The sequence below is a fragment of the Notothenia coriiceps genome, unplaced genomic scaffold (genome assembly GCF_000735185.1).
Source record: "Notothenia coriiceps isolate Sejong01 unplaced genomic scaffold, NC01 NC01_scaffold00005765, whole genome shotgun sequence".
NCBI lineage: Eukaryota > Metazoa > Chordata > Actinopteri > Perciformes > Nototheniidae > Notothenia > Notothenia coriiceps.
In genome coordinates, this window is record NW_011338466.1 from 37,756 (window position 1) to 64,274 (window position 26,519).

At 41.2% G+C, this 26,519-nt stretch overlaps 1 protein-coding gene across 4 annotated transcripts in view; it reads left to right on the top strand.

Moving 5' to 3' along the window:
* The window catches only part of LOC104943144 (synaptotagmin-2-like), a 40,800-nt gene extending 14,851 nt beyond the window's left edge, over positions 1-25,949 (top strand). For 2 of the 4 annotated variants that reach the window (XM_010768470.1, XM_010768469.1), the window contains exons 3-10: positions 1,340-1,406; positions 18,222-18,437; positions 18,787-18,947; positions 22,788-22,925; positions 23,095-23,262; positions 23,721-23,888; positions 25,086-25,203; positions 25,780-25,949. In XM_010768470.1, coding sequence (XP_010766772.1) covers positions 18,242-18,437; positions 18,787-18,947; positions 22,788-22,925; positions 23,095-23,262; positions 23,721-23,888; positions 25,086-25,203; positions 25,780-25,934 — 1,104 coding nt within the window. In that variant the 5' untranslated portion in view covers positions 1,340-1,406; positions 18,222-18,241 and the 3' untranslated portion in view covers positions 25,935-25,949. Of the gene's footprint in view, positions 1-1,339; positions 1,407-7,120; positions 7,303-18,221; positions 18,438-18,786; positions 18,948-22,787; positions 22,926-23,094; positions 23,263-23,720; positions 23,889-25,085; positions 25,204-25,779 lie in introns of those variants that run through there. The other 2 variants (XM_010768472.1, XM_010768471.1) reach the window with 2 other exon arrangements.
* The last annotated feature ends 570 nt before the right edge of the window (positions 25,950-26,519 follow it).

Here is a 26,519-nt window from a genome sequence, read left to right on the forward strand (position 1 = left end):
ACTTTAGTTTCGATATAGTTCCGAAAATGTCGCGTTCACACCAAAAAGAGCCGGAACTAAAATGAGTTCATGAGAACCCTTTTCCATCCCTGCTAGGGGACTCTCATGCGGCTCTCTTGTGAGAAAAGAGCTATATTTCTGATTGGCTGGGCGGATTGCAAACCACGCCCCGTAAAACAAAACAAAAGTGTTGTGAAGCCACCATTTTATTATCCTCGCATTGCATTATTAGCATTAGCATTAGCCCAGCGCAGAAACGCAGAGAGACTAACTTATGACAACACAAAATAAAACATGGGAGCGGTGGAGATGAGGAGGTGTCGGCGTTCTGGCGATTTACTCGGAAGGCTTCAGTAGAAGCTGCTGGGAGTCCCAGCAGCTTCTACTGAAGCCAGTCCCCAACTCCGGGGGACTTCCGGCCGGGGATTTTGGGTGGCAGTATACGCCGTGAAGTTGTTTGCGGCCTGCCAGTAAACCCAAAGCAGAAGAAGAAGAAGTGACGTCAGCGGCTTCATTTGCCTAATCCACCCCCAGGAACTAATTTCCGGTGTGAACGCGATCTGTACTTAGTTCATGAGAACTAAAGAGTTCTCAGGAATCTTTGTGGGAAAAGTACTTGGTGTGAACGCGCCTATTATTATGGATGAAGGATAGATAGGGGTCTTTGTTTTTTGTAAATAATTTAACATTGTAAATACTACTGTAGAGATAACTGGGGAAGTTTAAAAAAGATAGATACAATATTTCCTATAAAAACAATTGTGAATTTAACGCTCTCATTATTAACTAAACTTGAATTTTGTATGTTGGATTAGAGAGCTGTTTTATGTATAGCACGCTGACCCAGACAGTTTTCAAAGAGACGGACAGTAGAGTGGTCCTACGGTTATGACAATGACTTTATTCAATAGCCGGTGAGCCGTGATGTGCAACGGATAGCTTTCAGTCATTATTCATTCGCCCTGCAGCTTGTGGATTAAAATTGGTTGGATTCAGCCATATGTCAGCATGTTTATGTGAAAGGAAGACAGTTATCAATGTTCTGCTCTTGCCTCAAAACGATTTTTTGGGGGTAATAACTTTCTGCAGTGTGGAATTCTAAAGTTTCATTGTTCATGCTTTTATTCAAGACTGTGTGTGATTTATCTTTAAAATATACACATACCAGTTACACCACCTTCAAACCACTTAAATTCATTTTTATAATGAGACTGGGTTGACCTGCAAATGTTTGAAATATAATTCACTTTGCCAAATGTTTCCAGAAAATACAGAACATATGTTTGTTTGACTCAAAAGTGAACTGTGCCTCTGACTTCACGTTGTTTTTCTATTTCAGGGTTTCTGATTGACAACAGCCTCACAGTGATTACCTCCCGCCACTTTCAAGGAATCAAGATTTGGCTGTAAGTATCCTGTCAGGAAAGATGTTCTGTGTGATGCGGTTCGAGGCCAAACAACTATTCTGTGAATCTAAAGGTTGTGAGGGAAGGACAGAGGAGGAGACTCTGCACTCCATCAGAAGTCCACTGTCATCGCTTTGACCGTCCTCTTTAAGAGGAGACAGATCACTGCACATTGTTAGAAGCCTCCATCCTCCGCCGCTCTCAGAAATATCTCCCACTCCTCGTCCTCCTCAGTGTCCTTACTGTCCACTGAAGGCATGGCCCAGATGGCAGGCTGTCTATGGTTGGATGCTTTCTCAAACTGTCCAGTAATATAACACTCTGGTGATCTGTTGGGTGAAACACTAATCAAGTTAATTATACTATTTTTGAACTAGATTTCTTTTGGGATTAACATTAAACCCAACATATTTATTAAATACACATGCAGAGTCACATGTTTTGGACTCCACTAGATGTCAGCATGAATCGTCTTGTGTTGGGTTTCCCCCACTCTCCCATCTGTTCTTAGAAAAGCTCTGCATGTGCCAGGGAGAGGGGGAGGGGGGGGGAAGGCCACTGCAGTGTGTAGAGAGCAAGAGAGGCGTGGTGTGGATAGAGGTGCAGCCCACTGTGACAACGCATGATTTACTGTCGGAGTGGTCGGGTCTCCAGCATACCATGAACAGTCCAGCACTCAGCTGATTAATCAGACTAATTTCCATGAGTGATGTAGGCTCCGGTGCCTCAGAGGCTACTGAGAGCTAATAAACCTCAGCGGACAAACCGCCACGCCTTGAAGGACGGTTACTGGCCGCCGCTTTTATACAATCTCTGTTTCTACGGCCATCTGCCATTCTTCAGTCCTCAGTGCCCTGTGTCAGTCTCATCAGTATTAACATTGATCAGCTCAATATCTACTGAATGAGATTCATACCCCGAGGACTGGTGGTTCTCCATTAGTTGTTTGAATATGCAGCAGCGCCAAGAGAGGTTGTTGCTCTCACTAAATGTACAATGATTTTTTTCCAGTGCAGCTAGAGAAATGCACATGCATTTATATTGTCTTTTGTTTTAAGTAAAGCATCATAGTTGAATGGGGGAAAGATATATTTTTACACTATTAAGATGAAACTGTACTTAATGAACAAGAAGTCAAACACAAAGATGTTATTAATTATAATTGTTTTAATTCAACTGATGATATTTGGCCATTTGGTGCAGCTAAAACACAAAAATCACAATTTATTTGCAGTTGTGTTTCATGCAATGGATAAAAGTCTTACATTCACCCGTATTTTAGCTCTGTTTTTGGTCTCCACCAACTCCTGAGGGTAATATAATGCCACTGAGCAGCTGCTAAATGCCCCACTATGCTCACAAGCGAGACGCTAACTTGTCTGCTGTTTAGTGCCGAGCAAATGGTGTAGTTTGTCTTTATAAACTGTTGTTGGAGGAAACTAAAACCAAACCAATACGCTGAAAGACAGTTGATTTGGATTATAATATTTTGAATTGAAAATATAGAGCAATCGTTTGGTGTCAAACTCAATTTCATTGCGGGCCACATTAGCATTATGGTTGCACTCAAAGGGCCGGTTGTAACTATATTATATAAATATATAATATATATATATAAAATAATGTATTATATTACATTATTGCCTCTGAATTGGATTATTATCGGATAGGGTAAAACTACGTTTGAAAGCAGAAGTTCTAGATAAGTCTCTTCAGTGCGCATGTCACAAAATGAGATGCATTGTGGGACATGTAGTTTATGGGCAACCTGCTTCTGTAAAGTGGCATGTAACCGTATAATAAACGTATAATATTCTTTGCAAGCTCTTGCGGGCCACATAAAATGAAGTCGCGGGCCGGATTTGGCCCCCGGGCCTTGAGTTTGACACCCCTGCATGTTTGTATACAAATATAAAAAATGTATCTATTCTAAAACACATTGTTGTTGTTTGTAATGAATTGTTCTATCTCATTTAACAAGGCTTATACATTTATCATCCCAAATATTGTTGCGTTAGTAACTTTTATGTGCATTCACCAGATGATATATTGTAGAACACGAACAATTGTGAGCATTGATTTGTACAATCTTTGAAAACACAGTTGTTTTTGAAACATATAATCTAAGAAGTCTCCATTCAGTCCTAAATTGGCATTTTCTCCCGCAGTACCTCTTCAACCTTCAGAGGTAATACCACACAGTGTCCCAGCTTCTGCCTGCAGATTATAGAAACATAGCTCCAGCAGAGGGGTTTACCTCTCACTCTGTCAGATCTGAAATTGCCCACCAAAATGAAACACACAGTATAGCATTCTTGCACCTCCTCACATCTGCAGCACATCCCATACAGACACGGAACCAGATCTAATCCCTGGCTGCCAGCCCCAACACTGTGCATTCAACACATGAAGGCAGCATTTGCTATAAAGATTTGAAGATCGAGAAAGCGGCTACAATGCTTCACTGCTTCATGTTTAAGGCCACAGCAAACATAAATCATAAGAACACTCGATAAAGGGAAGCACTAGATGTGATATCTGGTGGATGTGATGCTGTATATGAGGTTTCTCATCTCATCACCTTCATCGAAGCGTCACAGTTTTCCTGTTGAGATGTTGCTGAATATCTCATCGGAAAAAACATTTGCATTTACATCTTGTTAAAACGCAGCCATGTGCGTTTTCTCATTGTCCAGAAAAAAAATACATGGCTTCACATGTGATTTCGTGGGAAAGCCTACTTTGGGTGATGCATCTTAATGGCTTCCCATAGTCATGGACTGAAAGGCTTTAATATGTATTCCAAGTTGCACTGAATCTCTCAGGAGACTTGGCCTGTTTAGTTCAAAGTAAGGTCTGGCGAAGGTTTTTTTTTTAGCTCTCTCTTACTACACACACGTTTATTAGTGTATTTGGTGTCTTCTTTAGCAGCAATAGTCAGCAGTATAAATCTACGATGAGAACCTTTAGATTTGTCATCTGTCAAATCACCATGCTGATATGTTTTATATCTCATGGGAGAGGTGCCAGTGTTGCACGCCACGGGTTTACCCAGCATGCTATGAATCTGTGTTGGATCAATATCCTGTTCCCACTCAGACACTGAATCAGAGTTGCCTGGGTTTCATCCACTGGCCAGTAAGAGATCCCACACATTGTGGAAAAGAATCCACTGAGGAATTCAGGCTTGTCTAGCTGTCATGGATTCAATGGCAAGGCCTAAATGTCATACCGCATTTTTGATGAGCAGGGAATATAAGCTGTTGGGCTTTTGTTTAGTCCAAATCACATTGGAAGGCTGCCATTTTACTTTTACACTTCTTAAAACAATATGGAGGCGGAGAGCAGCAGAAAGTGAAGAAGCATCCACCTCCAGGTTTGGTTGAACCTTTGCCATGTCAAAGGAGTTTTCTCTTATTGTCAAGAAATCCCATAAATATACCAACACCAACATAGAAGTGAACCTGCTAACAAGTATTGTCAATGTATTTTCCTCGGTGGTCATGATGAACCTGGACACTGTTATTTTGAGGCAATATTACATACACCACCTTGGTTCAGTTAAACAAAAGCAACAACCCAAATATGTATCTGGAGATGCACCATTTACTCCTGTTTTAGTAACATTTGACAATAACGTCAATGCGCAGAAAACTAAAAACTAGCGACCATTTTGTGGTGGGGTTACACCAGCTAAAAAGAGAAATTGCTCGGAAAGAAGAAGACATACCTTATTAATCCCTCAAGGGGAAATTCAATTTTCACTTTGGTGTTATTTAACTCTAAACACACACATAAGCACCAATCACACATATATGCACAGACAGGACTTATACACATGCAATAATGGAGCGATGGTCTGAGCATGGTCAGGTTCCCCGAGCAGTAATGAGTTTGTTGACAAGTGCGCTTCGGCAGGGTGCAGGAGGCGAACTGACACCTCTTCAGATACCAGTCCTTAATCTCTACTTGGTCCGTGGGGGAAATTGATCCTTTAACCCTCTGGTCTCCAAGGCAAATCTCTATGGTCTGAGCAACTTCCTGGACTTAAGTCTATATTGGCATTCTTTTCTCACATGGGACACAAGCAGCAGTCTCCTGTGTAAAAGGCTTGTGTCCGTTTGACCCTGCCATCAACTCTAAAGTGTAATTGGGGGCCAATGACCCCTAATCGCCCCTTTGCTTGGACCACGCCCATCTTTGTACTCCACCACACATCTGTTCAGTCTTGTGACCACATCTTGCACTGTTGTGAAATAAAAACACCATCCATAGAAATGTAAACACATGACCTCTAGTACTTCCCACTAAACAATACAAGCTTCTCAGTCTCGGCTTTCTAAATATCACTTAAAGTTTGTACACTTAATCAACCTGCACGCAAAGGTGAAGACATCAGGAGATGTGATTGTGTCATCTTTCTTCATGTGGGTTTTATTGGTACAGCATGACCTCCCCTATAATTACCAGATCACTTCTAATTCAAAACCAGCGGCCATGTACTGCTGCTGAGAAATTGTGTTTCCACAGACAGTAAAACAAATTACATTCCCCTCTCTCTCTCTCTCTCTCTCTCTCTCTCCGGTTGTATGTTTTGAAATTACAAAAAGCCAGTCCTCCCTCCTTCTCTCTCTCTCCCTTCCATTTTCTCTGATTGAGATTTTATTGATTTCTTGTTCGAGTGCTCATTGCTGGCCAGTAAGAAGGGTGATTCACTTAGGGGACAAACATAATTCTCTGTGTCACACAGTAATACCCAAAGGGCCGTAAACTGTCTAGGTCAGCGTTGGTGTAAAGCGAAAAAAGTGCGTCACATCTCGTCACCAGATTTACACCCTGAAATGCGCACCCCAAAGGGGAAAAGCAGTGTGAGATTAGAGGTCTTGGTGGCATTTCTGACAATTCTGCAGTATTTTTACTATGATTTATTTATTTTTTAAGCCTTTTTTTGTGATTCTTTACACATGAGCATACTCAAAACCCTTTTTACCCCGCTTCGTGTGCTTATATAAAGCAGTGTGAGGTCAGCAAAAGGTTTTTAGAATCATAACAAAGACTACCAAATATTTATACAGCTCTATACGCCATACCCTGCTGGTCTTCCTACCGCTGTCGTAGGATTAAAATCTTCCTTGATGACAGCGGGAGTGGTGCAAGTCCAGAGACATAATTCAGATAAATGAACAGAGATAGCAAGGGAGAAGGAGAGTCAGCAGCACACTATTGCTGCGGTAAGCACACAGCAACTGCCAGGCTTTCTCCTGTCTTTGTCTTATTATCTAGTACAGTATGTAATTTCTTTCCCTCCTTACTTATTTACACCTACTCTTTTTGTATGCAGTTGCAGCTCAGGGACGTATCTGAGCAGCGTGGAGTCCCCTAGCAGCTGTGCTGTATGTTCAAGGGTGTGGGTGCCGGTCGGACATTGGAGCATATGGATGCTTTTGGATTGCTCTTATGCATTGGACCGGGGGACAGATTGCTGCATACAGCACCTTGTGAGCAGCATCTCAAATCAGCCGTCCGAGTAGTGAGAGCTGGAGAGTGGAGGGAGAGATGGAAGATGGAGAGAAAGCGGGAGAGGGGAGGGGAGGGGAGGGGGATCCTTTCAGTGACAGAGATAGAAAGAGTGGAGAGAGGGAGAGGAGGAGGGGATTGAGAGAAACCGAGGTGGGGGTAGTCACCAAGAGAATGAGTGAGTGAGCGTGTGTGTGTGTACGTGTGTGTGTGTGAGAACAAGTAGTGCTGCAGTGCGAGGAGGACTGCAGTTTCTGGTTCTGATGGGAGAGCTGTGGAGGGACGTTATTAAGGCATTGTTACATTAACCCTAAGTGCCTGTTTGGTGAATGGGTTAGCCTTTTGTGGAGAACAGGATTACAGGATTTCAGAAGTGCTGGTAAGGGCGTATTTCAACTCTCTTCACAGCATCGCTTCAACACTTCCTTTGAGGAATCTAGACTTCTAGGCTTTACGGGCTGGATGTGCCGAGTGTAGTTTTAACAGGCTGTATCTAAATAGCTTTATGTCGGTTTTACCATGGTGCTGTGTGCATGTTACTCTCTGGCGCATGTGGTCCAAAGTTTACTCTAAGCTGATTCATAAGCCTCGTGAAGGGAATACTGATCTGCACTAGGATCCAGCTGGGGACCTTGCCTTCACCTATTTTCTTTGCAATCCGTTATGATTCCACACCAGGCAGTGGTTTTTAGATTTTGGGGGATGTAGCTCTGGATCAAATTATTCTCATTGATCATGCCTCATTTAGCTCGCCTGGCGGGTGTAGTACCTCTTTCCTGGAGATTGTCCAGGAGACTGCCCTGCTGACAGATGCTCTGCTTGCCCCTGTAGCTACATGGTGTCTTCTGCAAACCTCCCTGAACACGTAAAAAACAAACAACTGGAGCCAGATAAACGGCACATCACATTAAAAAACCTCAGGTGTAATGTATTATAATAATAATGTCACAAAACAGACTCATGCTACGGATGTCTTTTATCTTTTCAGAGTGTTAAGTCAGACATAAAGAGAGGCTGACAGTTGTGCTGAGGAGTATAGAGAGTGGAGGGTGGGGATTTTATAAAGTGCTGCAGGATGCTCTTTTTTTCTGCTGTCTCTCATGGGACATATAGCACAGGCAGCACTGAGGTGACAGTACCAAGGACAAAACCTATCTTGGGCTTCTATACTTCTCACTAATAAACCCATTGCTGACTCTTGTGGGTCTGTATCCGGCTCATCATTAGCACAGCAGAGTATTCATTATAATAAATTAATTCAAATTCATTTGAGCAGACTGACTAAAAATAGATATGGTTATTTTCTGACAAGGAGCAACTGAGGTTTATCGCCAAAACAAGTCCAAATATAACACAATTCTCACATTATGCACAAATATAATTATACCGTCCTGAGGTAACATCTTGAAATACAAACCAGGTTTGGTCCTTCCCCGGGGTCTCTGGTGTTGTAATTATCATCATTACAGTCAATGGCTTGTGTATGGCGCTGTCACATGATCACTGAGTTAAGTAAACAAACACAGTGCAGAAGATGTGAGGACACAAAATATACAGCTGGGTATATATACAATGACTGCATACATGTTTACTCCTCCGATATCCGGAGTGCAGGAGACTATTTGATACCAAAAAAAGCTTTGAAGGTTCGGTTTTTGTCAGGCTCTAAAACATTCAGGCAGGCTCATTAAGTCTGAACCTCAGGCTGCCGCTCCCATTGGCTCTCACACTGACAAATATTCTCCGAGTCTCTCATACATAACCAGAAAAACTGAGAGGACGCTTTGAAGTTCACCAATCTTATTTTTTTTTTTTTCTTTTGGCTCCCTGCAAGAAGGCAGCTGGTGCCCAATTGCTGAGAACTGCTCAAAAGAAGAAACGATTCTGTGCAGCATCCCAGAGTGTCTCACTTTAGTGGGTGTGCCCTTTTGCACCCACATAACCATGTTTTTGTACTTCCTGGTGCTTCATTAGGTTGACATGATCTGCTTTTACTTCACAAAAGCATGTTCAAAATGACAAAGCCACCCATATTGGACTCGTAGTATGAGCCAGTGATTTTCTCTCTGACACATTAACACAACTATGATTGGTATTGCTCAGGCGCAGGCAGCGTCTCACTCCAGGTGAGGGGTTTGCCCTCCCAGTCCTGGCCCCAGCCCATCTGATGGTGCGTCGCTGGCAGACGACGGCAGAGAGCTTCGGTGTTAAACGGTCAGACTCTGTCACCAGTCACAGCTTCCTGCTGCGCTGATGGGACATTTTCACCACTCTTTAATCTTCAGAGGGAGAAAAGCATGCCAATTTTGTTTGTGAGACCTCTGGCAGAATTTTTTTTTTTGCACCATCTAGCCTCTTGGAGGAGAGGATTTGTGATGGTCACAGAGAGCGTTCTACAGAGCAGGGTAACACTTTGCTGTGGAGAAAAACATTTTCACTGTGTTTCATCATACTGAGGATGTGTTGTGTAAAGCCTACGATGTTGCAGCAAAACATTTGAATTTAAGATTTCCTTCATGGAAAGTTGAAGATCTGTTCAGTACTTGGTCTAAATTAACAGTTTGACACTTATTCGCTTTATATCGATGAGAAATTAGGTATTATTATTATTTCTGTGCAACTAGCTGCCTGTTAGCTTAGCTTAGCACACAGCTAAAAGCATGGGGAAAAGGTAAGCATGGCTCCATCCAACAGTAACCTACCAGCACCACCTAGGATCACTAACTAACATATTTTCTGTGGGTTTGTGTCATCAGGTTAAATCAAAAGTGTAAAACATCTGTTTTAAAGGGGTAATATGTCATGGAAACTTTCTGGAGTCTCAGCTGGTTGCCTGGCAACTGCTCATGCCCCATATAAAATAATCCGTTACATACAAATGGTGAACTGTCATTTTTTTACCCAGGATTAAACAAAATATGTTAGAAGTTTTAATTAGAGAGATTTAAAGGGACTTGAATTCGGATTCTGCTTTTCCTTTGAACAGAGCCAAGCTAGCTGTTTCCCCTTGTTTTCATGGTTTATGTTAAGCTACGCTAACTGGTATCTGCTTGTAGCTTAGTATTTCATTGGCAGACAAAAAAGTGATATCTATCTGCTTATCAAACTCTCAAATTGAATGTGATCAAGCATACTTCCAACACCATTCATTTGACTTGAAATACGATATTCTGTTCTTGCAGTCTCTACATATATTCCCTCTCAAAACTATCAGTAGATGTGGCCTATCTGCAGTGCTGCAGAAGCCCTTTCCTCTTTCACAGTTTCTCCACACAGCCTTACATGCAGATTGGGTCACTATCTCTGTGACAGAATGATTAATCGACCTATCAGGGGACAGGGAAAGGGGTTGTGCTGAGGGGGGAGAGGGGGGATGTATGGCAACTGGCTGTAAATGATCCCTGCAGCGGCATTAAAACTCTGGCGCCTCCCACCTCCTTTTCAAGGATGCCTCTTGATAATAGCTGAGTCACATTCAGCTGCAGGTGAGAATAAGCATTGTTTTATCTACAAAAGGAGGATTGTAAATGAGCCTCTCTGGACCGCTCTTTGGGTCAGCACACAATGAGTTATATGAGGAAGAGGCCTTTCTCTCATTCTCTTCAGTGAGACGATGCACAAGGCACCTTCTTGACACCTTTATCTCGGTTGTTGCCCTCAGATCAGCAGTGGCACCAGCAGGATATCCTGATGCACTTCTACTTTGTTGATAAAGGTGTAATTGCCATGTTGACATCTCTGATTGATAGTCGAGGCCTTTTCTTGTAAATGCTTGTATTGTAGTTTGCATTCTGAGTGTTTGTGCAGCCCTGAGGCTAAACACAGGGGTCTGATGCCTCGGTAAATGTCCGGTCCTGCATAAGCAGTTCTGCTGACTGTGTTGCAGATTGCTTGCTGAGTGAATGTGAAAATGTCAGTCGGTCTGTCCGTTGGCACAGAGACTACTAAAAAGGAATGGCTACCTTTTTGGCGTTTGAAAAAATACAAATGATATCAGTTAATCAGAATCAGAATACTCAATATCATCCCAGGGTGAGATTTAATTAATTGCCTCATTTTAGAATAAAAGAAAGTGAAATAAAATATAAATATTCATACAATAAACACACTTTGGAGCAAATTGTACTGCAACATATCACAACAATTGATATCGAAAGATATTTATTTGACTATACAGTATTGTATTAATAGTAATATGGATATTAATGCTAAAAAGCAGATTTTTGCTCAAAATGTAACATGAACTACAGTTATAATGTAATGTGGTATGACTATTTCACTGTTAAGAAGTTCATATAATTAATCTTAGTAAGAAAACAGGAATTATTTTGAAAATAATAATATATAATAATAAACAGTGAAATAACCCTTTGTAATGTTATTTTAAAGCTAACACTAATGCCACAATTATAGGCTGCTTTAAGCTATTTGTCCACCAAACGAGGGGAGCTAGAAACCTTCAAAAGAGGGATGGGCTGCAGGATTTAGATGATCATTGATGTCAGCGCCTTGTTAGCTGAATGTTGTATTTTAATTACAGATAAGTCACATTACCTCGTCCGGACAGATGCTTGGCACGCTCCCATCGATGCATTGTGGCAGGAGACTTGAAGGCTCTTGGTCAAGAGTTTCAGAATCTGGCTCTGGCACATGTTGTGTACCGTGTGCTGTCTTTTTGGATTTGGCAGAGCTTTTGTCAGTCCCTTGGCTCTCCACCATGAAATGACAATGACAAAAGAGGGAGTGTTCTGCAACTACAGTAGGCCACCTTGCAGGAATGTGTGTCTTTTCATTTGACTGTGCATGCCAGCTGAGATCTTTTCAGGAATGCACACTGGCATTATGTGCACAAGTGGTGTAGAAGAGATGTCTTTATGCAGCATAGGATCAAGGTAAAAGCACAGACAAATTCGACTAGCAGCAGCTATAAAGACTAAAATGTCAATCAAGTGAGGCACCTCAGCTCAATATTTTTAATTACGTTGAGGTAAATGACGCAGAGCATTTTGTAAGAGTTTTATGAGTAATGAGTTGATTTAAATAACTAAATGGCAATCATTATAATGAATTGTTGAATATTCTCCTAAATTCGGCTCAAGCCAAGTTCCATACAGTATCTCATCCTTCCTTGGAAAACAACAAGTAGTTCAGCCATCAGTATCCCCCCTGTAATCCTATTAAAACTCGGCCAAAATGAGACCATTATGACTGTGGGAGCCCCAAGTCCATTTCAGCAGGGGTGAATTACCATAGAGTAGCAAGAGTTCAGGAGCAAAGCTGCACATTAGCTCTAATTGAAATAACTCACCATCTCAGCTTCCCGTCTACAGTAATGCTCTGTCTGTTGGATCTAATAAAATAATGTGCCCCCCGTTCTCTAAATGTTCCAATACACATTTGCAGCTGAAATGGAGACCAGACAGATCAGAGGTCAGCTGTGACTCAGCATTAGTTGAGGAAATATTCTCTTCTTCGAGTGTGTTTATCATAAATTCAAGATGGCGGGATATCTTTGAACACCTTCTAAATTATATCCTCGAGATCTTCCACAACTTGGCTCGCACCTAAAATAGCTCAGTGGGATACAGATGAAAGAGTCAGTCTGCATAGCAAATACAAAATGAAAGCATACAAACGTTCACACATGCAGCGTCTCTTGATCTGCCCACTGTAAAACACATACCACTTTGCACGTAAATTTCATTTGCCTTATTCTGAAATCATCTAATTATGATTCTCTCTACTACATAAATAAGTTATTAACTTCATTTACATTTCTTAAATAATCCAACCCAGTTTACTGCAGAAATCGCATTAGTGAGACTCAAAGGAAATGAAGCTGCACAGGATGCTCAGCTACTACAGCTGGAGGCCAAGCCCTCTACCCACCCACACATAACCCGTAATGTCACAGATGGCGGGGGCCTCAGTGGGGGCTGAGTGATTTCATTGGGGACACATTATTCAGATTACTTTGTATCTTTTAGGGACCCGGTCGTCTGGTGGCCTTTGACGACCAATGGTCGCTGCCGCTGTTTCTCTTTGAACGCAACACACCTTTCCACAGTGACTAATATTCAATACTTAATTTGCCGCCCCACTGCTCCTGACTGTTGCCCCGAGCTGCAGTCACATGACCTCATGAAAATGTCTCTCCTTTTACAGAAGCCATTTTGAAAGTGTGTGCTAAGATATTTGAGGGTTTAAAGCTATGTAATGAAGCATGTGTATATGTAACTCGTATGTATTTGCCACTGGGAGACAGATGTGTGAAATGGTATAGAGGCGAGTTGTAAGGGCATGAGGAAACAATGGATGTCTGGTAGGAGATTGTTAATGAATTGCTGTTCAGGGTACATGTTGTCGTTTAATGAAACAGCTGCATGACTTTAGCTCACTCTCCTAAGGTTGTTTTCTCTTGTATCTGACCTGGGTGCTAATAACCCCGCGATAAACCCTCCCCCCCGCTGTCACATCTGCAGGCTGGGGTTTCCTGTCACTGGAGAGGATGTCACATAATGTGGTCAGTAGGTCATCACACGTCACATCAGACAAGGAATCAGCGTTTCTTTGTCATGTGAGAGCAAGGACATGTACTGATTATAATTAAAGCTTGACAGGTGGGAGGTAATTAAGTAAGAGCACTTAGCCTGTAGGCTTCTTTGAGTGTTTCTAAATGACTCATATTTTGCTTTAATGAAGACAACATATGATGTGATACTCCATTAGGGTGCATGAGTCGGATTAACGATATATCTCTCATACTCTTATTCACTGCATTCAAGTTCCGCCTATTAAATATTCTGCAATGTGCATCCCTGTAGCTTAGGGGTTAAAACGCCCAGTCATGAACCAGAAACGCCCCTAATTGGAGTACAGCTCTTATTTCCTTTCATCTCCTCTGGAAAACATTAAATTATGCTGCAACTGAAATCACATCAAAGCTGTGAAAGATGTTTTCCTATGTTCTAATGATACAAATCAAAGTAAGTCATCATTTTTTATTGTTTTCTGACATTGAATCTTTACAAATGACATAGAAGAAGGTGCAAATAGCTAAGATAGAGAATTATTTGTTTGAAAGCACTAATTACAAATGATTACTCAGTTTAAATACTGTATGTAATGTCCGTTCCCTTGTGATGGAGAAGGTATTTTTGAATTTGGGTTTATTAATTCAGTGTTTTTGTTTAATCCATTTGAAGAGGGATGTTTTCTTGAAAACAATATTTTGAAATTAGAGAACCACACAACACAGCCTCTGCCAGTTCCCTCTGATTGGTCCTCAAAGACTGTGGTTTGTTTAAAATAAAAAAAGAATGCAGTTTGCTTTCACCTTCATGAGCCTCCAGTGACTTTATGTGACACGTTAAACCTTTATGTATCACATTTCATTTCTCAGTAAATCTACTGTGTTATTACGTGTGGCTGCTACACCCTGTTTGTTCGTGCACCAAAGATAAACGTGCTTGATCCCCATCCAACCCCGAGCAGTGTGCTGAGAGATAAGGCCAGATCATACCCATAGCCGCGCTGCTCAGGGCCGGGAAGCCGAACCATTTTGTTTCAACACATACTGATGACTCAAACAGGAACAAAATGAGACGCACATAGGGAGATGGAGCTCAAAACTCCCAGAGATTTTCAGTAATCGAGTATAACATGGAATGCATATTGGATAAGAGGTCTATTTTTAACTTGCATTCGTCACAGGGAACGTCTCGTGTGCATGAATGCTCTTGCTCTGGGATCGCCCTGCTCCACACTTACACTGTTGAAACGGGAGCAAATGGAGATAAAGAGCCTTGCTTATTATCACTTAATACGAGCTTGCAGCTATCTATCTTATTTTTTTTTTTCTGCATGCATATTCCAGCATCCATCTAAATTGAAAGCCTGATTGCAATGTATTTTGCTGGTCCACCACTGATCCCAACTAAAATACCTCAAAATCATTTGATGGATTGCTCTGAAATGTGGTACAGACATTTGTACGCCTAAGACGATGATTCCTAGTGACTTTGTTGATTCCCTGACATTTCCTCTACAGTCCTTAGTTATACGTTTCCCCATACCACAATAAAACGGCATACTTTAAATGTTAATATTCCACCATCATTTGCGTAAACATGAAATGTATCCAATACTCGGGTTTATAATCAAATCTGCGAGCCTCAGCTATACTTTGTGTTTACAGATCATTAGAAAATGTTAGAATACAAACAAACTAAACTTAGATGGTTAAAATGAATCTAGCTAAACATCCACGTTTGTATTGTCATTGTTAGCTTGTTAGCTTGTTAGCATGCGGACATTAGCCCCACAGTTATGCATTTTAAAGCTCCTAAGTAGAATCTTTTTAGGTTATAAAACCAGCTAGATTTAATACCTAGCATTTTTTCCCTCTGTTTAGAGATTTCATGATTGGTCTACTTGATATTCAGTAGGTTAAGTTTGTTGAAATAAAAATCCTGTACGTTTTTGCAGCCTCAGTCTGCAGATAATTTACAACAAAAGACTAACACTTCCTTCTTCAAAGGAAAAAGGGATTTATATAGTTGATTTGTCTGGAGTGACCACTAATAGCTGACTGTGAAGCAGGACTAATGGCTGTCATAGAACAAAAGCGTAGGTCTGTGTCCTCTCTGTCCGTCCTCACTGTCGCCCTCAGAGTGGAGGAGATAAAATGTTGGAGCACATATCCATGAATGTTAATTTAATTGGTCTGGCCTGGTCTGATGTGAGGGGGCGCACCGGATAAAATGCACATAAACATCCGATTTAAATTTGATGTTTTTAACAAGTCACAATATCTAAAGTAATGTTAAATAGAGAGTGGAGACAGTGAGGTCTCTGATTGATGATTTATTGAGGATCATACTTATTTCTAAATGTTTTCGAGAACTCTAAAGAGTGCATGTGGTTCAGTTTCCATCTCAGTATATATACGATGTTGGGTGTTTAACACCAGCCTACATAACGGCAGCACTAAAGATACTTATATTTTAAGATATTTAAAACCTGCTCTGGCCCCTTTAATAATATAAGCTCATCCATCCCGCTGTCAGACTCAATTTAAATAATTTATACGCCGCAATAAATAGAGGTAGAATCTCTGGCACCAACTTGGAGAATTGGCACTTGAGAAATAGGATATTCCGCTCTTATTTTTTGCCCATATAAAGATAAATCTAATAAAATCAACAGCAGAAGTAACCTCTTGTTATGCTTATCATCTTTTTCTGCTTTCTGAATGGAGGTCTCGCCCGATCACTCATCACTCTGTCGGCAGGCTGCTTTCAGCTGCACTTGTCACACTGTGATTTCTGGAACCGATAAGAGCTCTGATTGAACATTTGTTTGGCCTGCGGAAACACCACCGGAGACCGGCTTGTAGTTGTTCATTTATACGGTTAAACATCTTTCCTGGTCAAGCACTGTTGACCTGAGTACAGGCTCCAGACAAAAACCATGAGAATTGATAGTTATTTCTCATAACTACTGTCAGTAAATCATTGTCCAGTGACCCTCACAACACTAAAGTTGGAAAGTGGCAGACTCTGGTGTAGATGTAATAATCCATCATTTGATGAAATGTATTCTTGTGCACTTCCTCAGTGGAAATTGATTGAATGTAACAAATCCAAAAGGGTTCAGACCTTGGCTGGGTCATAAAAAAACTTTGTCTCAGTATATGGCACTTCCTGTATTGTCATGGAGGATAAGTGTGAAGCTCTTATGATATGACACTTAATCATACAGAAGACAATATGTCAGATTAACAGATATCTTGACAACCATTTTCAGTAAATGTGTCACTCGTGTCATAAAATACCTTCCTTTATTAGTCATAACATATATTAGCTATTTAATGATAATTGAATCTGTGTTATACCGCTGCCGCCTTTGTAGAAAATATGATATTTTTGATACGTTTAAGCATCATATGGAACATAAAAGGAATTTAATTTCTTTGTAGTATGAAGATACAATCAGAAATGTGTGTGTGTGTGTACTGCCTTTGTGCATATTTCTGCATATTATATTAGAGCTGCAGCTGTTTACCTTTCGCCACATTATCCAGAACAGTATTTCAAAAGCTTCAATAGAAAACTAAAAAAGTGTTATCCGTATCATTTTATTTTCTATTAAGACCTCAATACTAGAACAGACTGTGGAACAAACTGACACTAAAGACATTAGTTCCTCCGGAGGACTCATGTATAAACAAGTGGAGCTTGTTCCTATCTGTATTAGTGTTTTTAAATATTTTAATTACTGTGACTGGGTATGATGACTGCTGTGTATGAATTAATTGCCCTTTAGTGATTTTGTTTACTTGTTTCAAGGTCTACCTTTGAAAAAAAAAGTCTTGCTATCAAACAGACCTCCTGAATAAATAGAGCTGAACAAAAACTCCTTTATTTCACAAGCTTGTGCATTAATGGAACTGGAGAGACATCAGTGGAAATGAGCAAAACCAGTTTCTGTTTGTTTGTCCGTCTGTGTTTGCTCTTGTGGCAGATGTACAAGAAAGGATTAATGGATCAGGCGTGGACCTTTTGAAGAGACACTCTCTCGAAACCAGGACATATCATTTATGTGTCTCCCATGCAATATGATCCTCTCGGAGATACAGTGCTACAAAGCAACAACACATCACTTACATTGTCTACCATGCAGACAAACTTCTAAGTGAATTGTTGTTACTAAAGGAGACTTCTACGTGTAGACAGGGCTTGGATCAAACAACCAAACTCTGTTCTACCACCTGAGCTACATGACCATTTTGATCCCTTTTCATTATTTAGAGACTTTCAGAAGACTGAGAGTGAAGTGGCTCTGCTTCGTGATTAATTAAGATGCCAGTCTTTTATTAAAAAAAAAAAACACTATTAACAAGATACTCAGCAAATGTTCTCCATCCATCAGAGTGCTCAAGTTAAACAAACCATGACGAGTGGCATTTTGGAAATCCGCCATAAACAATTCCATCATTTAATTTTTTTTTTTTTGGATTAATGGATTTTGCTGATGGATTTTATGGTTGTATTTTTCTGATGGATGTGTCATTATGTACTTCATAATGTGTGTGTTATTATTCTTTTTTCTCCTTTTAAATATAGCTTTAAACAAATATGTGCACAACAAACTTGAATGCTGTCTCTTTTTCAAAAGATGATTGGGACACAAACTACTACAAATGACTTGACTGATGCCTCAATGCATGTGGATTTTGACACACGTAACAATGACTCTGGCCTTTCTTAATCAAAGTGTCTTCCTGCTGTTTTTCAGGGACCTTGTGTGCAGCCTAAATGACGAAGTGGAACTTGTTCAAGCACCAAACAACGCCCATGGTAGCTGCTGACCCAACGGGAGCCAGTGCTTTGACTGTGACTCCAGCCCTTGACGCATTAGTCTCCACTGACAACTCCACCGAGCCCGTCGAGAAGAACGATGGCTTCGACGAGATCAAAAACAAATTCCTCAATGAAATCGACAAGATCCCACGTGAGTGCCACACAAAACACCAATCCTCTTCCGTTCAACCAACTTGTATTAATGTGACTCCGAGCAATGATTTCGGAATGAGATTTACTCTTTAGCTGCGGGGCATTGGCAGCCTCATAATGTCTTTATTCAGTATTGATCACTGGCTGCCCTTCCTAATGGCAGCGAAATCTAATTTTCACCCAATGTAATTGCTAATCTTGCACCTCTTACTAAATATATTTGGCCCAGGACATGACATGAAAGTAGGCTAAATGATTGGTTGGTCAAATGTCAAAGTATTTGCTTCTCTCTTCTCTTTCTGGGTGTGGATGTGCCATCTATACATCGGTCTGTATGTTCTCCTCAGTGCCGTCCTGGGCCATCATTGCCATTGCCGTGGTCGCTGCTTTACTCATTCTAACATGCTGCTTCTGCATCATCAAGAAATGCTGTTGCAAGAAGAAGAAGAACAAGAAGGGCAAGAAGGGGAAGGGGGAGATGGGAATGAAGAACCTGAAAGGGGGAGAGGTATGTTTTTCCGCGGGAGGCCACATCACGGCCGAGGGGATTTACACGTATACTGTATACGAAGCAAAGCACAGCTAACCTGTTTATGAGCGGATTATGTAACAGCTATGGGGCTTTGATACGGGAATAGAGAGAAAACATGCATGCCATGATACTGTATGTTTGCCTCAGCTAATCATATGACAGCAGTAGCCCTTGTGTGATACATATATTATCCTAGTTTCCTATTTAAAATGTATTAGATTTCATATTATGTCTACAGACTCTGTTGGCTTTCTAACCCAGTCAGTGTATTCTCCGCAGGTGTTAATTATGTTCTTTATCCACCATGATTATTTTCATTTTTATCTTTCTTTTCTTTCAGTTATTTAATGTATTTGTCATTAATGTTATTGTTGCTCTCTCTCTCACTTATGCTTTGGGCTTTGAGTGGAAAATGACAGGACTCTTATCTATTCAGCCCAGCCATTGTTTCCCCTAGTCATTAAAGAGTAATTATGAAAATTAGCAGTTAGCACAATGCTGTTGTTCTCGGGCCTATAATTATTATTCCTTTCCACATACATGATTGACGACATTGACAATAAGTATAATCTAAACGTGGAGTGGTTTGAGCGGCCCTGCTAGATATGACTGTGCTAATGAGGAGGCTTGTCTATCTGTCATTTTCCGCGCTGCCTACAGTGTAGCTGACTACATTTGCTGTGATTACACTTCTTTGGTGTCTGCTGTGAGTTCAATCTCTTCCTTTGTCTCTGCTCTCCTCCTTCCTGCTTTGTGTCTTATGTGTGCTCCGTGTATCTTGACTGTGGTGGACTTCTTTGCCTACGGTAGGTCTGATAGCACGAGGCGCCCCTCTCTGGCCGCTCTGAGTAAGCGCAGACCGGTGGTGGTTGGGGGTGGGGGGGGTGGTGTTGGGGCTTGAAAGGGGTTGGATTGCAGTGATGATGACAATGAGTGCTATGGCTTTCTTAGAATTGTGCAAGCTTAGCTGCCGCGGGTGCTTGAGGAATCTATGGGAGCGATTTTAAGCTGCTTCGCAAACAAATCTACTGAACTGATATGCCGCACCGACTGCTATGTCTTGAATACTTAGAGATTGCAATGTTTTTGAAAAAACTATAGAGCAAAGATGTGTTTAGGTGGTTTGAAATGAAATCTCATCCTACGATTGAGCCTTTGAATGACGAGTGCACTCAGCAACTCACTAGAGATCACTAGCATGCATGTGCAAGGGGTAAGCTGGGTATTTGTCAAATAATAAGCGGGAACTTTACCTAAACTGAGAGCTTTGAGCATGTTTCCACCATGACCAGGCCTCGATTGTTTAACGCAACCCAAAAAATTGACAAATTATAAGACAATTTTGGTCTGAAATTCACACGCTGCGCCACACCTGTGCAAACACGCTCCGAGTTCCACGACAGATAAAGCTGTCTGTATCTCTTGACAAAGACCAGCATATTCCCTTGCAGTAGGTACCATTGAATGGCCACAACTTGACTTGAGAGTAACTTTCCTGGATGACCCATGCTGCTGACATACTAGGTGACAGTCATCGACCCCCCTCTCTCCCTGAAGCACGGGTTTCACTGAGGAGAAATGGTGGGCCAGAATGTTTGCCGACAATTTCAGTCGTTTCAAAGTTTAATTTACAGTCAACCAGCTGTTTAAAATACATATTTCCTTTGATAAAACCTCCCACAATTCATCCCATTGAGTTGACCAAAGGGCATACATTCAGACAAACCATGTCTTTATTTTTGAACCCCCACAGGAAGTTTGAAAACAACCGTAAAATTCTCATTATAGCATGATTCTGCCATGGATGTGTACATTTCACTCAGAACACATTTCTCACAGAGGTTTGAAAAAACAAAGATAAGAAACATACCAGAAATTATGAAATCTGTCTTCATAAATAAGGTAATCCATTTTACATTTGCCGTCAGAAGGAAACTTGGATCCTGCATTGTGTGGCCTGGCATGCTTGAATGAAAAGCATTTAACACAATGAAGATAGAGAATGCCACATAAAAGGATATTGTGTGAGAATGCGTGTGAGAGAGAGAGAGAGAGAGAGTAATGGAGGTTTTAAGCATGCATGAGAGCCTGCATGTAAGCAAGTGTGTGTGTGTGTGAGTGTGTGTGTGCAGTACAGTATGGTGTGCAGTGGGTGTGATAGTGTGTGTATTATCTGTGTGTGTGCCCTGTTCCTCTTCCAGCTCATCAGTGAGTAGCTGGACCCTCCACTCTTACGAGGACATCAGTGTTTTTTCAAGAAGACAGCCATAGGAAAGTAGGCCATACCGAGATACCATCCAGATTCATACAGTATCAAAAATGAAAGTTTACTTTAATATTCATATCAGAGCAAATTGCCTTGACTCGATTAGTCTCGGCCGCCTCTAAAAAGATGACAATCTGAAGAGTCTCTTGGTGTGATGTAAAAGCAAGATTGATCCATCTTCAATTATCTCAGGAGCATTTAACTGTCAGTAAACTGCAGATTTCTATTCCCGCACATGATCAAGAATCACAATATTTCACATTAGAGTATCAGCCGGAAAAATCTGCTCTCTGTTTTGGAGGTTTTAAATCACATCAGCAATTCAGTTAACTACAATAATCAGGCTGGAGCAGCAGAATCCTATCAGCAGCACAAGTGTGCACACAATAATCAACTGAAAGCAAACAGTAATATTGTCTGGCCTGAAATAAAGCTGTTTGTCTAGCAGCTCATATTATCAGTGAGAGGAAATTCGCCACCAAAGTTTCAGAGCGTTTCAAGACAAAGTGTCAGGAACGACTTCGTCAGGGGTTTCATCAAATCACATCTATCCCTCAGAGCGCTGTCCTCCAGTTCCTCTCGGGAAGGACGCGCTGCTTCTTGTGACAGCGCCTGTTTGAAAGGCTGTACACGGGGGGCGGACACTATAACAAGAACACCTTGCTCTAAAGTGCTATGCAGTGCAAAAGCTCTGCAATAAATACTAGTGCTCACTTTTGTGTCCAAAGGACAGAATTTTGTTGAGAAAACATCCCATAATGTCCCTACGTCAGCTCTTGCTCATCTTTGCTGATGCAGCGTTGTGCTGTGTGGGATACGTAGGCACCATTTTGTAGACTTTAAAAAAGTTCATATGACTCATTTTGGTTGAGTTTTTTTATGATTGTGTAGCTGCCTGTGTATCTGCCTGTTTAACTGCAATGCAGTCCCTTTACAATCCTAACAAATCCCATTATGTCATGTTCCTCTTATTTTATCCAACCCCATTACAATTACAGGCAGTTACACAAGTAAATCCATATACAAGTTTTAAGAACCACTGATTTATGAGTGCAATTTGACAACTCCCAGAGGTTTTTGCATGGCTGTTGTGTAAGATTGCAGTATATTATAAGGTGTTCCTGTTTTTCTGTCCACCCCCCTGCATATTGACTATGTATGTAATGTTGTTTCTCTCTAATTTCTCACCCTTGGCCTTTTATCTCTGTCTCTCTCCACTCTTTACACACAAAATAGTTATATTAAAATGGCATTTGTACACTTTCTTGTAGAGAAATTCCCTACATCGGATTGTATCAGATTTGATCAAACCAAAATATAAAACAGCAAATGGTGTCACCCAAGAAATAGTGAAATCAAGTCAGGTTGCAACCGTGGTCATCGATGAACTGATTGCACTAGCAGCAGGGGTGACGGGGGTAAGTGGCAGGTAGGTGCTGTGGCTAACCGACTGCTGATGCCCGAGGTTTAGTGTTCAGCACGGCTGCCACCTCACAAACTCCCTCTCACCCTTCTTCTTCTGCCGCCCGTCCCCTTTTTTCTCTGTTCAGAAAAACCAGGATGATGATGATGAAGAGGACGATGTGGAACCTGGACTGACCGGAGACGAGAAAGAGGAAGAAGTCAAGGAGAAAGAGAAGCTCGGCAAGCTGCAGTACTCCATCGATTACGACTTCCAGGAGAACAAGGCATTTATTTTACATTTTCGTCCATTCGTCCAAATGAAAAGCCTTTGACCTGTTCTTTCATGGTTCATTATGGAAATAGAGAAACAGGATCAAGCACACAGTGAAGGGCTTTTGCGTTTGAGCTCGGGGAAACGCGCAGTGACTTTTAATCTCTTCCTTTTGTCCCCAGCTGACTGTGGGAATCCTCCAAGCAGCTGATCTCCTCTCCATGGACAGCGGTGGAACCTCCGACCCCTACGTCAAGGTGTTCGTCCTCCCCGACAAGAAGAAGAAGTACGACACAAAGGTTCACAAGAAAACGCTCAACCCCGTCTTCAACGAGACCTTTGGCTTCAAGGTAAGCTGAAACACGACCAACCTTTTACCTATTACTTATTAAACACAAGCCGTTTGATTCAGACAGGTCCTGTTAGAGGAGAAATGTTCCTCCTGTCTTCCTCTATGTCTGCCAGCTTTAAGAAGCTGCTTTCAAACACCTCTGGCCAGCAGTGATGAAAAAATTGCAGCCGACATATTGAAGGAGAATGTGGTAGAGAATCAAATTAAAGGAGAAGGCCACCTCATTGCCTCCTGCTGACACAGCGCTATATAAAAAAGAAATCCGTTTCCTTGTCAAAGTCAGACGAGCTCTTTTGAAGCTGCCTGTTATTAAGTCAAGGCCATTTTCAGCTCCAGGCCAAAGTCATAAACCATATATATTTCTGATCTTATCTGCACCAAGATTTGTCAAAAAAAATAGGGCAACTCCTACAAACGACACAGATGGGTGAAACGGGACTACTTTCTGTCCTCTAGATTCCATTCCAAGAAATCGGAGGAAAGACACTGGTGATGTGCGTCTACGACTTCGATCGCTTCTCTAAACATGATGTTATTGGAGAGATTAAAATACCCATGAACACCCTGGACCTGGCCAAGCCAATTGAGGAGTGGAAGGACCTGGACAGCGCCGATCAAGAGGAGGTGAGAGTCCTGCAGTGACGTATAACTGTTAATGCTTAATACTTACTTCAATTGATATTTAAGGGCAGAAACAATGTGTTGATTATAAGAAAGCTTTCATTTATATGTTTACAGTGTGAATGTGTTGAGAATCACCCTCTGAATCTGCAGCTCCCATCGACTTTGCAGAGCTTTAAATTGGGTTTCCGCTCAATGTAAAATTGTATGTCTTTACTTTGCTGTTGAGCTTCTCTCTCATCGCTCTATTAGGTGCAGGTTTTTTACCAAACCTGCTCAACACCAAACAACAGACAAACACAGTTATAATAATAATCTTTATTTGTATAGCACCTTTCATACAACAAGTGCAGTCCAAAGTGCTTCACATAGACATTTCACAGAAAATGTATCTCACACAGAATACAGATAGCATTAAAAGACCTCAAAACAAACAAAACATTTCAAACAATGAAATTGTACATATAGACTAGTTGGTAAACATAGTGGAGTATTGAGCAAGTAAGTTGATCAGAAGAATTAGTGGAAATATTGGGCTTACATCCACCATGTGGCCACACACAATATCCCAAATGAATCACAATGTCACCCTGTAACTGACAGATGTGTAAATAGTAACTAACCACCAGATGATATCTCATATACTTTGCAAACTGTAGTCATAATGCAACATGTTAAACATCCTGAAATATAATAATTAGAACTCAAATACACTTTTTACTATTTAGAGCAACCTGAATATCTGATTTAGATAATACAAAAATAACCACGGGGACAAGGTAGCATGTTTTCTGTTTCCCAGAAGGACTCAGAGGGCTGAAGGACAAACTTCTAGTCGTCCTCTGTCTCCATGCAGACGCTCACGTTGCTTTTTATCACCATTATGTTGTTCCAGATTATGAAAAACAGCTTTTAATCAATGAAACCTCCCCAGAGCCACCTTGAGATGTAATAATCACTCTACATTTGCTTGCTGTTTCACAAATGTTATTAACTTTGAAAAGGCCAACGAGCTGTACTTAAGAATACTAGTAATGGCTGCTAAGACAAGTAATGGCAGCAGGAATTGTTTGTATTGACAGTGAATGTTTTAAATGGGATTTCGAAGGGGCCGTTTGTGAGTTTTTTCCAGCACAGCCAAGACATTTATTCTGCGTCAGACCTGCTTTAACTTTCTCTCCTCATCCCTCCTCCTCACAGCCGGAGAAGCTTGGAGACATTTGCATCTCCCTGCGTTACGTCCCCACGGCTGGCAAACTCACCATCTGTATTCTGGAGGCCAAGAACCTGAAGAAAATGGACGTGGGAGGACTGTCAGGTACATGAGCATCAGATTCCTGCATTTCATCTCCACACTGTCGCATTTGAATCTATTTCAGGGTTCAGAATTTGGCAAATATCACAAGAGCTTAGTGTGTAATGTGGGAGCTTGCAGCGTGACTGCAGAGTAAACAGGAACGTGCCTGAGAGCGCAGCCATTAGGGCGCTGTGCTCATGTGCGACGCTGCAGTGCTCCATGCAGCAGCTCCACCCCCCCCCCCCCCCCCTTGGGGTTCAGCATTGGCCCCATCTGTTGGTCCTCGCAGCACTTGCCCTGCAAAAGATCTCCTATCATGCTATTTTTAGGCATATATTATAGGTAGTATATATATTTTTTAGGCATATATATTTGCTCAAAATACCAGACTGATCATGCATTTTAGACATTCCTCATCTCATGTCCCTCTATTTCAGCCCTATTGGAAATAAAAGAGGGGGGAAGCTTATTCTGAATATCTGATCAGGAGAATTCTACCCAGATACAGCTAAATGCTGCCGTGATTAAATGCCATATCATGTTTAAAACAACATTAAATCAGCTTTGACACGATTTGACATTCTTTCTGGTTTTTAGATCCCTATGTGAAAATTAACCTGCTGCAGAACGGAAAGAAGCTGAAGAAGAAGAAGACCACAGTGAAGAAGAACACTTTGAATCCGTACTACAACGAGTCCTTCAGCTTTGAGATTCCTATTGATCAAATGCAGGTAAGGATGGGTCCCGCTTAATACCATATACAAGTAGAACATGGGTGTACTACTTACTGTACAAAGGCAAATGTGTACCTAGATCAATACCAGTGTGCACTAACAAGCAATTAATCATCAGGCAGAGGAAATCCATTCACGCTTGGAAGCAATTACATGGACACAATGATTCTTGTCCCATGCCTTTTATTTAATTTTAACTGAACATGACTGACAACGCCAGATGGTCTCTTTCAGATAAATCAGACGATGGGAACACATCTGTTTATATGAACAATTTATGTGTTTACACTTTGTTGGTTTTGTACACATTTAAACACTTACAGTGGGGCAAAAAAGTATTTAGTCAGCCACCAATTGTGCAAGTTCTCCCACTTAAAAAGATGAGAGAGGCCTGCAATTTTCATCCTAGGTACACTTCAACTATGAGAGACAGAATGGGGGGAAAGAATCCAGGAAATCACATTGTAGGATTTTTAATGAATTAATTGGTAAATTCCTCTGTAAAATAAGTATTTGGTCACCTACAAACAAACAAGATTTCTGGCTCTCACAGACCTGTAACTTCTTCTTTAAGAGCCTCCTCTGTCCTCCACTCGTTAACTG